The sequence below is a fragment of the Sciurus vulgaris genome (assembly GCF_902686455.1).
Source record: "Sciurus vulgaris genome assembly, chromosome: 4".
NCBI lineage: Eukaryota > Metazoa > Chordata > Mammalia > Rodentia > Sciuridae > Sciurus > Sciurus vulgaris.
The window spans coordinates 67,709,896-67,725,140 of record NC_136464.1 but is presented as its reverse complement, the minus strand read 5'-3'; the positions used below and the strand labels follow the sequence as shown (position 1 = coordinate 67,725,140).

Below are 15,245 nucleotides of genomic sequence, written 5' to 3'. Positions count from 1 at the left end.
GCCCTGAGCATGCACAATGACTGCAACGCAGCTCACGCTCCTTCCTACACCCGCGGCATGCTACCATAAACACATTTCTTCCCCCAAGAAGACCTACTAAAGTTTAGCAAGTGGCTTTCTAATCCATAATTTTGAAAACTTGGGCAGAAAGAGTAACCAGAGAGCACTACAGCACACTTTCAGAATGCTTCATGTAGATTCAGAGCCTTAGGACTGAACAGTGCCAACCTCAGATCACTTCTTAGGATTTAAGATAATCCATTGCATTAAGTTGAGCCTCTGTATTAGAAAGCAACACTTGGGATACACTAATGTATACCCGGATGACTGCTGGCTGGCTGTTTGATTGTTGCTTCCTGAAACTCTTTTGCAAACAAAAGGTATATCCCAAGAGGACAACCGTCTGAGCAAAACATTCTTTATATAAAAACAATAGCTCTATATGCAGACACAGAGAAGACGCCAATAAATTCTAGTAATATTATTAGCAACAATAACAACCCTCAATACTAGTTAATATAAAGTGCCTTTCTATGGGAGTCTAACCCACACTGAAAACATTTTCTTTTTGGTTAAGGATCAATTTTCTGTGCTAAATGACTGAGGTCAAATATTGGAGCACTAATTTCAAAGATTCTATCACTGAGGCACAGAGTTTGAAATTATTCCCAGAGACTACCACTAACAGAAAACAAACTAGAATCAACAGATAAGCATGAACTGACTGTCCAACTCATATATCCACTTGTCCATGTCAATGACCTCTTGCAGAGGGGACAAGGGCCATGGATAGAAGTAGACCATTCCCCAGTTACACACACTCCTAGTAGTTGGGGCCAAAGCCTCAACCTACCCATACCTCCCACCTTAACTTCTTTAGAGATTAGAATCAATCAGTACTATTAAAACAGAAATTCCTGGGCCCAAATCCAGACTTACTGAATCAGAATTTCCAGAGAAACAGAATGGCAAGATATTGTTAAGAAGCACTCCAGAGGATTCTAATTGGGAAACGTTATCCCAAAGGTTCAAGTGCAATACCCTGGGAGGAGACCAGTGGCTAAGGGGCACAGTTGAGGAACTGGTTGGAGTGCAGGAATGATCTGGTTTTTCTGGCCTAGCCTCATGGGGGACACATAACCAGAGAAGAAAAGACTGTGTCCCTGGGGACACTAAGAGAAATCCCAAACACAAATTAGCCCAGTTTCTATGGAATAGGTACCACTTCTCAATTTGTTTGGCCGACACAGCCAGAAACAGCCAGGATCCATGCCCCAATACCTGGAAAATATGTGAGCAGTGCATCAGAACCACCAAGCCAGGATCAGGACTGGCAGAGGGAGGACAGCAGAGTAGTCAGGGGGTGGATGAAAACATCCTATGAACCAGAAAGGAAGACTGGGATGGGATACCGAGGACATTGGGGTCTAGCCGATTTGTTTTCAGGTACCAGGTGAGAGCAGAGTCCCCAGTAATGCTTTCGTAGTAGCAACAATATAGCAGTGCCTGGTTTGTTGAGCAGACCACAAAGCACTACATATACATTGCCTCATTCATTGCATTAATTAGTAAGTAATTATCAGACACCTACTCCCTGTGCCAGGCAGCACGCAGTCCAGGAGAAACAAGTGGTTGCAGCTGATGCCTCAGCTCTGTGGACAGTTCTGCTCATCTGCTTCTCTTCACCTCAAGCACCAGTCAAGTCTCCCCCCAACTTTTTTTTTTTTTTGCAAGGCAGAGCTTGCTCCTCAAACCTGTGAGTGTAACAGCCAACTCTCCTGGAGGCTATGGCCAGTGGAAAGAGGAATGCAGCACAATGCCAACTTTCAGAGGGTAAATGAGGGACTTCTCAGAGGGGCACCAGAGTGGTAACCTACTGACTACACACCTGTGTGGGCTCTTCCACCTACTCTATTTCCTAGGTCCTCCTCCCTCACAGGCTCTGCTTCAGGAGAAAACTAGAGTAAGACAGAGGACAACATGACAAAGCAGACACAATTCCTGTGTTTCTGGAGCTTACAGCCAGGAAAAGAGAAAACAAAGCAATCACACAAATAAAGACTTATTTCAGGGGCAGCTGTAGTGAAGGGCATAGAGGATCACAGATGAATACTGGCTGCATAGGTATAAATACTCATTGTATTGACACTGTGATATTACAGCTAAGCTCAAACTTTCAACACTATGACGTCTAAAGTATGAGCCAGAATAACTCTAAAATTGAATTAACTTTCAAAAGAAAAGCATAGGGGATTTGAGGAGGTATTGATATTAAGCAGCCTAAATGCTACCTGTTCCTGTTAAAGTTTTTCTTTCTCTCCCAAAAGGAGAGTCTTGAGTCTATAACCTTCACTTACCATCTTTATTAGTAGCATCTCCTCCCACATGGATGACCTATTAGTTTATAAGATGTCTCTCAAGTACCAGACAGTACCCAGAGTGGATTTTTAAAGTAGTAAATCTGAGTAAGTCATTCCCTTTTCTATACCCTCCAATGACTTCCCTCTGGACTTGGATAAATCTGAAACCCATACAGGACTACTAGGTCCTATGCAGACTGGCTGCTGTCAATCTTTCTGATATCATCCAAAACATTCTCCCTGAAGTTCACTACACTCCACCTTCCTTGTCCTTGCCGATGTGGACTTAGTGCAAGGTAAACAGCATCTAGACTAGGGTCAGTCTGAGAGGCAAGTCAGAGCAGGCTGGGTCTCCCTATGCCTTTGTTGCTCTTACGGTTAATGAGGTACATCAGACTCTTTTTTGCAGTTTTCTTAAAATTAGTTCCAATTCTTTTCTTCCATTAGTTTCAGGTTCTTCCCATTCCCCTAAGTCACCCAACACTAATTTTATCTGCCCAGCACTCTTCATCCCCAATCCACTTTTTCTGACACCAATCTCCTCCCTTTCCTTTGAGGAATGAGCCCTTTACTATTCCACGTGTAACAGTGAACACTGGCCTGAGTTGTGTGCATTAGTTACTTCTCCTTGGAAGTTGAAATCTGACCAGGAATGGAAAGCTATTAGCCCGGGATCATCTAATGGTGATACCCCAGGAGGATAAATCCCTGTCATTGAGATTCTAGAAATCCATTCACTAGGCCTGTACCCTTTTTCTTCCCATGACTAGAATGGTTGCCCTTAATTCGATTTTGTAAGCTAACCCCATAACCTTCCATATCCTCTTTCCTTGCCCGAGTTTCCACTGTTTACAAAGAACACCAACCCTCCTTCCTCTTACAAATGATACCCTTACCAAGAAATAGTTACTGGACATGCAATAATAGCCTAGGTCTCCTTTGCTGCACACAAGTAAGATCAATAAAGTTGTCAGGAACTTTATGATGAACAGAACCACCTTCTTGATGCCCATGTTCCCAGTTGCCTCTGTCCGTGGCCACCTAGGACCACATGGCCATGTATAGCAACTACATAAGCTTCTTTGAAATTATATTAATCCAATGTCCAAGTTGAGCAAAAAAGCTCAAATCATTGGGGTCTCAATAGACAATTCAGGAAAATCAGTTGGTTTCAAGGTACATAATGTTTTTGATTCAACCAGCAAGAAGATAAGGCCTAACTAAAAGATGTGCAGAAGAGCAGGACATGGAGGTCATCTGAATTCTGTGGGGAAGAGACATGGAAGCTTGGCAAATACAGGCAGTACACACAAAAACAACTAGAGTTTGTGAAGGACCTGTTATTACGAAGGTCATAAAGAAGCATGGGTCTCTGGAGGGCAACCTAGAATTCCAAGAATTTTGTCGACCTACAAATCAATAAGTAGAAACTTTTCTGAATTCATCACAATGGTGAAAACAGTGCATTCAAAAGAATTATAGAAAAATAACCATATATCCTATTTGAAAAGAAAAAACCAAAGGACTCTTGTTTCAACTCATGTGCCTAGTTCAATTGAACATTGTCCAACTATGGAGATTAATGTGACCTGTTGGGAAAAGAGAAAGTGCAGGAGAAGCTGGCAGTGAGCTGGGCTCTGAGATGGGATTGGAATTTGGATAAATGGATGAGAGGAAGGAGACCACCAGGGACAAGAGGGACATGTAGGCAGTGCATATATCAGTACTATGAAGCTAGATGGAGACCTGCATGAAGGGGAGGGACTGGTCTCCTGAGGACCAGCAACATCAACGTGTTAAAGCACATGCTGCAGGCCAGACCCTGAAGGAAGCTGAACTCATATCTCCCCTATAGTCCTTACAGCAGAAGCTCTGAGCAATAAGTATTTTCCTTTGCATGTACATCTGAAGAAGTCAAAGTCTAGAGAGGTTAGCAAATTTGTCCAAGAAAGTAGGAAAGCTGGAGTTGGTATCCAGTTCTGCATACAGCAGAGTCCCTTCCTTTTCACATTACAGCATCTTGGATACACTTCTAGGCCCTTCCCAGGGGCTCTATTACGTGTGTTTGGATTTATTCAATAGACTGGGTGTGACCAAAATTGTTTTCTTGTTTTGGTGCTAAGTTCAAGGCATTGTCTAAGAAGCCTCTGATATCTGGCTCCTGCTTCTACTGCTTCTCAACCTTTCTCCTTTTGAACCCCACCCTACTTGAAAGGGCCTTGGAATTTCCTTTGTTCCTGGCATCTGATGGTGATGGGGTGTTTGGTAAGAACTGTTACTGGACCCCTGAGAGGCTTAGAGCTGCTGAAGGCCTTAGAAGAAAACTTTCTTCTGTTTTCATCCAGAGTCAAGCATTCAGGGAAAGAAGAGGTCCACAAATTCTAGTTCTAAACATCATCTGAGGCCAGGAAATCATCTTTAATATTTGCTTTCTGATACCAACTAACTCAAATCATAAAAGCCACAAGATCCACAGAAAATTCCTTTCAAGATTCTCCCAGATAATATAAAAAAAAAAAGTCCTTTCCCAATACTTTTCTAATATTCTTGTCTACTCCCAAAGTAAGATACAATAGCAAATCAAATAAGGAAGTTCATAGAAATAATATGTACTATTGTTTTTCTTGGATTAATTTATCACTTTCCCCAATTCTAAAATTAGTAGGGGCTTAAGGGGGAAAACTTGAAAAAGAGGTATTTTTTAAAATCACCCACAATCATCCCACCCAAGTCATCACCAATAAAATATTGATTTATGTCTTTTTGCAGTACGTTTCTGTAATTATATAAAAATGGATTGTGTAATACTGTTACATAATTGTTTTTTCTATTTGAGATGAACATGTACCTACTTTAATACTCCTAAAACATGGTTTACTTTTAATTATAATTGACACATTAATTGTACAAATTAATTTGATTGGACATTTATATGCATGCACATACTGTGTCTTGATCATATCCTTGTTCCCTCCTTTTCTCCCTTGTCCTCCCCCCTCTCTGGACTCCCCCTCTCATGATCCTCTTCCTTAAAAATCTCTGATCTACTTCATCTTTTTTGGTTTCCATATAGGAAAGAAAACATGTGATGCTTGTCTTTTTGCGTCTGGCTCATTTTGCTTAACATAATGTTCTCTAGTTCCCATTCATTTTCCTGAGAATGACAGGATATCATTCTTCCTTGTGGCTAATATTCCACTGTGTTTATCTACATATTGTCTTTATCCATTTATCTGTTGAGGGACAGCTAGGCTGGCTTCATCTCTCAGTTACTGTGAAAGAAGTGCTGCAGTAAACACGCAGGTATCCCTTTTATATACCGATTTCATTTCCTTTGAATATGAACCCAGGAGTAGTGTAGCTGGATCATATGGTAGTTCAATTTTTAGTTTAGGAACCTCCATACTGTTTCACAGAGTGACTATACTAATTTACATTCCCACGAACAATAAGGGCTCCTATTTCTCCATTCTCACCAACATTTGTTATTTTGTATAATAGCCATTCTGACAAGGGTGAAATGGAATCTCAATGTAATTTGGATTTAAATTTCCCTGATGGCTGAAGACACAGCTTGTTTTCATAGTTTTATTTTCATTTGTACTACTTTTGAGAAGTGTATGTTCATTTGCCCATTTTTTGATTGGATTTTGTTTAGTTTTTAGATTTCTTTATATATTCTGAATATAAATCTTCTGTCAGGTAAATAGCTGCAAAGATTTTTCTCTCATTCTGTAGGTTCTCTTACTGTACTCTTACTTTGCTGTGCGGAAGCTTTTAAATTTGATGAAATTCCACTTGTCAAGTCTTGCTTTTTGTTTTCTGAGTTATTTAGGAAATTATTGCCGCTGCCAATATCTTGGAGTGTTTCCCTATATTTTCTTCTAGTAGTTTCAATGATTCAGGTCTAACATTAAGGTCTTTGATCCATTGTAAGTTGAATTTTATACAAGGTGAGAGAATGGTCTAGTTTCAGTCTCTTACATATGGATATCTAGCTTTCTTAGCACCATTTGTTAAAGAGGCTGCCTTTTCTACAACCTGTTTTTGGCACCTTTGTTGAGAATCAGTTAACTGTGAATGTGTGGATATAATTTTGGGTTTTCTAATCTCTTTATTGGTCTACATGTCTGTTTATATGCAAGTACCATGTTGTTTGTGTCACTATGGCTCTGAAGTATATTTTGAAATTGGGCATTGTGATGCCTCCCCAGCATTGGTCTTTATTATACATAATGGATTCACTGTGATATAGTCATACATACACAATGTATAAACTGGTTTGTTTCACTAACCACCCCTTTCTCCTCCCTGCCTCTCTCCCCTGATCCCTTTCTTCTATTGATCTTTTTCATGAAGTCCCTTTTCTTTTATTTCTCTCTAGTTTCCATGAGAGAGAACATGATTCTTAACATTCTGGATCTGGTTGATCTCACTTAGCATGAAGTTCTTCAGTTCCTTTCATTTTTCTGCCAATGACATAATTTTGCTCCCATTCATGTCTGAACCAAACTCCATGTGTGTATATATGGTGTATGTGTGTGTATGTATATATGAATATATATCACATCTTTTTTGTCTAAAACAATTTTTTTGTAGTTCTACATAGACAAAATGCATTTTATTTTTATGTGGTGCTGAGAATTGAACCCAGTGCTTTACACATGCTAGGCCAAGCACTCTGCCACTGAGCTCCAGCTCCAGCCCATATCACATCTTATTTATCCATTCATCTGTGGGCTGGAACCTAAGTGTTTGTCAATAACCATAACCATAACCAGCACTGGTCTTTTTACTCAGAAATGCATTGAGTTTTCAGAGTCTTTTTGTGTGTCCATACAAATTCAGGGTTTTTTTTTTTTTTTTTTTTTTTTTTTCAGTTCTATGAAGAAAATCATTGCTACTTTGATAGCAATTGCATTGAATAAGATCACTTTGGGCAGTATGGTGATTTTAACAACATTAATTCTCCCAATCCAAGAACATGTCTTTGCATTTTCTAGTGCCTTCTTCAATTTCTTTCTTTAGCATAAAACAGACTCTTAAATAATGTTTTAAATGCCAATCATGCAAATTGGTATTTCTTAACAGGATGGTTGGTATAGCCTCAAGAAGAAGAGGAAAATTTGAAGGCTATTTGTGAATGTCACAGTGGCTACAGAGACCCTTTGGCACTCTGTGGGCTGGAACCAAAGATGTCAGAGTCTCTGATATGTCTGGGGACATCCCACACAAAGAACTGATCCATCTCTTGCATGACTTTCCAATGGCCTATGGGAATTTAAAGCCAGAAGCATTTTGCCCTTAGCAAAATCCGAACTAGGAGATGATGAGACCAGTGGATGAAATAGAAATATCTAGTAAATGTACAAAAAGGAGAGAAGGGATTGGATTGAATTGTCTCAAATGTTCTACCCAGAGCCACAAGTTAGGATTTCAGAAATCCAGTCACATGACTTTCAACATGGTTCTCTTGAAGTTATCATCTATCCATTATATTCTTATCTTCTTCAGTGATCAGACAACTGAAAAATTTATATCCTAAATCATATTTCAGTTCACAAATTCAAATCCTATGCCTAGACAGCTTGACCTTTGAGCACAAATGAAGGAAACTATAATAGATGAAAGATGATTTTAAAAAGATGTTTTCTATAGAAATATCTATAATAACTCCTAGAAATAACCAAAATATCAAAAAGTCTAGAATTAGTTAAATAAATGATGGCATATCATAGAATATCATTTAATGGCTATAAAATATCCTAGAGTATTTTATTATATGAAAAATATCAAGTGGTATAAGTTATATAATAGCAATTGGTTTCTATTTTATATAAAGAAAATATTCATGTACATATGAATTTCTCCAAATTTTAAATCCAGTATTAGTTAAGGATAGAAAGAAAAAAAAAAATACATGTGGAAGGGGTGGCTGGAAGCTGTGGTATTTAACATAAATCCTGCAAAGAATAACTTTGTTGACAAAACTATAACTGAAATATAGTAGTAGCCAGTGCCCCATTGAGAAGATAAAGAGTAAGTTAAAGAACAGCCTCATGCTAGTGGCCTCGTGAGCCCTGAATACTTAAGCAGGTGATCAAAGTTCTAAATTCAGATTAAGTCTACCATCATTGCTAAAATTTCTCTTACATCTATTCCAAGTTAAACCATGAGGCTTTCCAAGATGTTCAGATGTTAAAGACAAAGTTTTCTGTTTTGTCTCCTAGAAATATTTCTAACACAGGGCTATAATGACACCAAAGCTTGTAAAACATGTTCATTATAGGAATTGTATATTAGCATGCTAATTATGGAAAACTAAATTTGTTCACTTTAGCCATAATGAGCTTACCGTGTGATGATGAACCTACTTGTCTAGTATTCAACTTATGGTCTTACATTGAACAAATACACTATTGTATATAAATAACATGTGGTCAGAATTCATTCTGGTCCTTCTACTCTTGTCCCTATTTGAAATCAACAGTGCTTCTAGTAGATTCAAATCCCAATGCACCAGGGAGCTCCTTCCATACACATTTCCTTTTTATGCTTGTGTTAAAACAGTAGCAAAAATATAAGAATTTATATAATACTAACAGTGGTTATTTATGGGTGGCAGGATTATAAGACATTTTTATGTCCTTGGGATTTTCTGTATTTTTCAATATTTCATTATTGTTGTTATTAATGAGAACACTTTGGAGTTTCCCTTTTATCCTGATGTTTAATTGTTGTGTGATGAAAGTGCTAACAATTTTTCAAATGATCAAGGGCAAAATCCTTTAAAATGAGGAGAGAGGAGAAAGTGGGTGTGTCACGGGGGGTGGCGGGGGGGTTCATTCCCAAAATAATCAAGTGTGGGTTCTTTTCAATCAGCAGTTTAAGAATTGGGTGTGGGATTTGTGGTATGTGTGCTCTACAGCAGGGAGTGGGGAATTATTTTTATCTGTGTCTGCAAGATCTTGTATTCTTAAACTAAACTGTTTGTATCTAACCCTCTGAACATGAAGAGTGTTGAGTATTTTCAGTGTTAGAGATAGAAGGGGCCTTAGTAATCATTGAACCAAATTCCTTATATTAGAAGGGGGAACAAAGAACTAGAGTGAAGTGACCAAGATCACCTGACAGACATAAGACCCTGAATTTAATTCAAATATCCTCTTCATTCTACCAGACTGCTTCTGTGCCCACAGGTGTGGGTAGCAGGAAAGGGCAGTGAATGACAGTTCTGTGATCACCTTCCTCCTCAGCGTAAAGTATGTAAGGACCCAATCGTTGTCAACCATAAATATTGTCAATACAGGCTATATTTTTCTTATCTCTATCTCATCCCTGTCCCTCTCATAAAAAGGAAAACAAAACCAAATACTAGGATCACACTAGGAAGAGCATGCCAGAAACATGCAGAGTTCCGGCTCTGGTGCAGTCCAAGAAGGAGGATCATGTCCTCTGTATTCTTAAAAATCTGAGGGTTTATTCTCTTTCTCATTCTTTCCCTGATCAAGACTGTGCTTAGGTGGGCGTAGCGGTATGCACCTGTAATCCCAGCTACTTAGGGAGCTAAGGCAGGAGGATCACAAGTTTCAGGCTGGCCTGGCCAACTTAGTGAGACCCTGTTTCAAAGGAATAAGAAAGGGCTGGGGATGTTGCTTGGTGGTAGAGCACCCCTGGTTCAATCCAGGGAGGGGAGGAGGCGGAGAGAATCTGCTTCTAAGAAAAGCATTTACAAAAGAAACAATTAACTATTAAAGTGTGTGTGTGTCTATCTCAAAAACAAAAGATGAAAGAATATCCCCCATGGAAAAGTTGCTGCCAACAAAACTTGCTCTTTCTAAAAAGCAACAAAGTTTTCCAGTTTTTGTCTTTTATCTGGATATTACAAAAATAGTGGAAACCATAAAAGACTATTAAGAATTTGATCTCTTCTTTAACAGAAGACTTCCAGATAAAGAAATCAATAAACTGGAACTCGTAAAAGTAACCACCAACCTAATTAGCAATAATATAGCACTATGGAATAGCGCCTGTTTACACAAAGTCTTCAATGGCATTAAAGGTTTAATTCTGTCACTAATTTTAATACAATATTTTAAATATGAGTTATTAATCACTCTCAGAAATAAATATAGCTGGGTAAGAAGTCCCCAACTGCATTAGAATTCATTAGAATTCTCTGACATTCACAAATTCCCCTTTGTCATATATAAGGGTTTACAGAATTGGCATTGGCTTTAGCTAAAAATCAGTCAAACAGATGTATACTGCATCAAGTAGCTGCTCTAAACAGATTGATGGTGATTTTCTTGATTCTATGACTAAGAGGAGTGGGAACTTAAGCAAATCACAGCTTCACTGGGTGCCAAACTAGAAAATGAGAGAGTAGTATTAAACTATTACTAAGGCTTCTTCTAGCTGTAACTAAATGCAGTTCTATGACTTTACATGTTTTGAAAAGCACCAGAAGTTGAACAGATGCAGTAATGTAGTACTCTGAACTTTTATGCACATAAAGTCCATGTTAACATGTAAACATGCCATCTGGGGAAAGTGGCATTAAGACCATCAGCCAGCATCATATTAGGAGTTAGTTTCAGGCAGTCATAATTCCCAGGATGGGCAGTTGCTGGGAAGAAAAAGATTGAAGCAGGCATTAAAAATCAAATGCCTGTAGGAGATAGGCTAGGAGCACAAAAAAAAAAAAAAAAAAAAAAAAAAATGGGAAGAGTCAAGCAGGAGTGTGAAAAAAAAATGGAGAGCGGGTCCTCAGCTCTAACTGATTGCTGCCTGGAGGCTCTGGGTATATCCCATCTTCAGATTTTTCCAAATAAGGCTGAAAATCTGTAAAAGCTCTCGATTTTAAAATACTGGCTCAAAATATTTTAAAACACTGTATAAGCCAAATACGTCTCCACACCAAAGTACACCTGAGAGTTTGGAGGTAGCATACTGTACCAAAGAACATAACATAGGGAGGGACAGAACCCAGAAGAGGGATGTGGGGAGGTATGGTGAATGGGAGAAGGGGTGCAAGGAAGGAGGACAAAGGGGTTAAAATGATGTGAGTTTGGCTCTGCTATGAAATTCAAAAGAGCAAGCAGACTTGGGGGTAGAAGAGATCAGATCAGTGGTTTTAAAGCTTTTTGGAGTGATGAACTCCATTAGATTTTCTCTAGGGATTTTCTGTGGAAAAATTAAATGTAGCAGGTCAAATAAGGACTGCCCAAAGATGTTCATGTCCTCATCCCTGGTCCATTCCTCTCCTCTCCATGTTACTTCACAAAACACAAAATTTTGTAAATATGATTAAAGATCTTGATAGATTATCCTGGGTTATTCTAATGAGCCCAATCTAATCACATGAATCCCTAAAACCAGGAAATCTGTCCTGGCCCTGGTCAGAGGGAGATGCGATTATGGGAGAAAGGCCAGAGAGCTGCAATGTGACTGGCTTTGAAGACAGAGGAAGGGACCACAGTCCATGGAATACCGGCAGCCTCTGAAAACTGAAAAAGGAAATGGATGATTCTTTTCAGAGCCTCTAAAAAGGAATATAGTCCTGCTGACAACTTTGGGGCCATGTTGGACTTTCATCCTATAAAACTATAAGATAATAAGTTTGTTTTGTTTTAAGTCACAAGTTGTAGTCACTTACTACACTAACATTAGAAAATCAACATCACTCAAACTTGGGCAAAAACATTTCTACATCTTCGTAAAACTCATCTACAAAGACAGGACCTCCTCATGCTGGAAAGAGCCCAAGATACAACAAGCTATATAAGCTGTAGGTTTGTGTAGAAAGATCAATACCTACAACCCCACGTCCTTTAAAAGCTCTGAAATCCCACTTTTTTTTTTTTTTTAAAGGATGAATTAATTTTCTGAAAGGCTGCTCCTTCAAGTCTCAGCCAAGTGACATGTGAACCCTTGGTGGCTCCTTGCTACAAAAAGATCTTTCCTTCCTTACTTGCAGTGTTGGTTATGTCAATAACTTTCTTCCTACCCACCACCTCAAGAAGGTGGCATTTTACACCTGCTGAGATTTAGCCTGGCTTCTTCCCTCACTTTCAGCCAGACCAAGGTCTGGCGTGTCCTGTTACAGTATCAGGTCTCTATCAAGATTTTACTGGGGATGATGTGTCTGAACCTGGCCATTTGCTGGTTCAAGACAGAAGAGGAATGTTATCAGGCATGTGAGCTACCTGACTCAAAGTTGTTTTTAGCCTCAGATCTCCTTTCACCAGTTCATCAAATTTCACAATCCTAGTAATATTTTGAGGTATGTATTTTTTTTTAAATCCATTGGAAGGTCCTAGGGTGATGCCATCATGGTTGTGATGAGTAACTCTGTAGTTTAAAGGTTACCAACCTAATCTAAATACTAAACCTAATAGTTCTAGACAGAACTGGCCTAACATCACTCCCTATCTATGTTAGTGTTAAATTAACATTAGATCCCATAACTACTGACACCAATGCACTGAAGATTCTGGAATACTGCTAGATTCTGTGAAAACAGTAAAAGTAGGGCATGGGAGCTAGAAGAGAAAAAAAAAACAACTACAAAATGAGAAAGGCTAACTGGTGACTCCATACCTGATTTTTATCCCTGTTATGTAGAGAATGTAAAGAAGGTCCAGGAAGCTCCTAAAATCTTACATAAACTCTGTGTGTCCATATTTTTTTTTCTGTGACAGATTACCATAAATCTGAGGATCTGAATGAAGTACAACCCCCCCCCCAACAACAATGGAAGAATTGCTATGCTGTATGTTCACTCAAAGAATTATTTTAAATCAATATGAGTAGTTAAGAGCTAAGGATATGAATGGTCTCCACCACAGAATCCTAATAAATTTCTGACTTGACCTCTGACAAGAGTAAAATTATCAGTTAGCATCTCTACCATCAATAGGATATAAAATAGTTTGAAGTCTGCCAAACTTGAGAAAGTTAATTGTTAATACCATTTTTCCCCTATTAGCCTCTGCTGAGTGTCCACATCCAAAAGACTGCCATACATTCCACACACAAGCAAGAATTATTTAGTTTCTGTGTCTTGTTTGTTTTGCTTTTCTACTATTTTGAAATATGCATGGGAACTAGTTGACCTTATTCGTACTGAGATGCAGTCCTTAGACAGGGTCACTGCCTAAATTGATTCTAGCTAACTACAAGTATTTTAATTACAATAAGGCCTCAAATAGTAGGGAGAATGTTCTTATCCATGAGAAAATTATAAGTTTGAGTCCAACAGGTATTATCTAAGGTCACATAAGAATAAACAAGTAAGAGATGTCAACTAGTGAGGAGAGTTCAGAAGATGCTCATGAATTCACTTAGACAATTGGTCACTTTTCCCTGTGGGTCCCCTCCAGCCCTCTAGGGTTCTAGGATTCTAAATTTAGTATGCTGACCATTTTAAAGCATGATTATAGAGCACAGCCAATCTCCCTGTAGTTGATTCATTTAGACTGTGCTGCCTTAGAAAAAAAATTCTAAAGGTCAAGCTCAGAGGCACAGCACTCCCTTTCCTCTGAGTGAGGGTTATGATTACACCACACACAAGATCCTACAAAGACAGCTGACACAACTTGCAGTGGAATTTTTTCTTCTGTTTATTTCCAGAAGAGACTTTCCATAGACAGCTGCAGTGCCAGTCTCCCATCAGAATGTCATGCCAACCTTTCTGCAGGCAGATTTCCACCCACATCCTTGCCCTGGGTCCAGCAGGTCTGGTAGGTTACAGAGGACAGCTGGGGGTACTTCAGGGCTAAGATCACTGGACACTTGGGTCAGCACAGAAGCTGTACCTACCTGCCATGCCATACTCAGACATTTTCAGGTTCAAATCCTGACTCAACCTTTTTTCTTGGAGAGGGGCACAGTACTAAGAATTAAACCCAAGGGCACTCTACCACTGAGTTATTTTATTTTGAGACAGGGTCTCTAAGTTTCTGAGGCTGGCCTTGAACCTGTGATCCTCCTGCCTCTGGCTCAGTCTTTTTTCTTGTGCAACATAAGGCAAGTGCCTTAATGTCTTTCAGCTTCAACCCCCGTCCCAGAACTATGAGTAACCAGCTTTCTCAGCAAGTAGGGAAGGCTAAATGAGATCAGAGTTGAAAAGTAACTGCCACCATGTGTATACAGTCGTCATAATTTGTCATCATACCAGAGCAAAATCTAATCCCCTCTGCCATAAAATGAAAGGGGCAGGATAAATAAAATCGGTATTTCTCCCGAAAAGCCAGACCTATCTCTACTCTTCCATGAGTCTTAAAGCTGATTTCTTCAGACAGAAGACAGGGGAAAATAGGTCTTTACATTTCTCTTTGCCCCTTCTCAGGCTATAAGGAATGCCAACAAAGATTAGAAAGCCTCGACTATATGGGGGTGGCATCACACAAGTCAGTACTTCTGGAAAGCAACTCCAGGCACAGTGCAGCTTCTGACAAAGGGCCCACCTTGGTTGAAGTCGCACTGCTTCTTGGCACCTGAAGGTGTTGTTCTGTGGACTCTCGTGAACTGGCGTTCCCGTTCTGCCCTGGCACTCCAACTGGCTGGGCACCACCTGCTCTGTCTCCTACAAGAAACAGCAAATGTAGATGAGCTGTCAGCAGCTATCAGTTCCCCAGCATTCTGTAACTGGGGGCCGTCTCAGGGTGGGGGAGCAGCAACACATCACACACTCTACTGTCCATAATGTGGGAAGGGAGAAATTCAGTGGTCCAAAATTTAAGAAGTCTATCAGTCAGTTGCTGCAAGATTATAGGATAAAAGAAAAAAAAAAAAAAATCCAATGTCCAAAAGCTATGAGGTAGCCACCCAATGAGAATTTCACAGACATTAAAAATGATGTTATAGGAGATAATTTAATGA

General features: G+C 39.3%; 1 protein-coding gene across 5 annotated transcripts in view; it reads right to left on the bottom strand.

The window, feature by feature from the left end:
* Positions 1-15,245, bottom strand: part of FAM13C (family with sequence similarity 13 member C) — a 113,703-nt gene that overhangs the window by 58,509 nt on the left and 39,949 nt on the right. For all 5 annotated transcript variants that reach the window (XM_079138141.1, XM_079138142.1, XM_079138143.1 and 2 more), the window contains one exon: positions 14,831-14,949. In XM_079138141.1, coding sequence (XP_078994267.1) covers positions 14,831-14,949 — 119 coding nt within the window. The remainder of the gene's footprint in view (positions 1-14,830; positions 14,950-15,245) is intronic.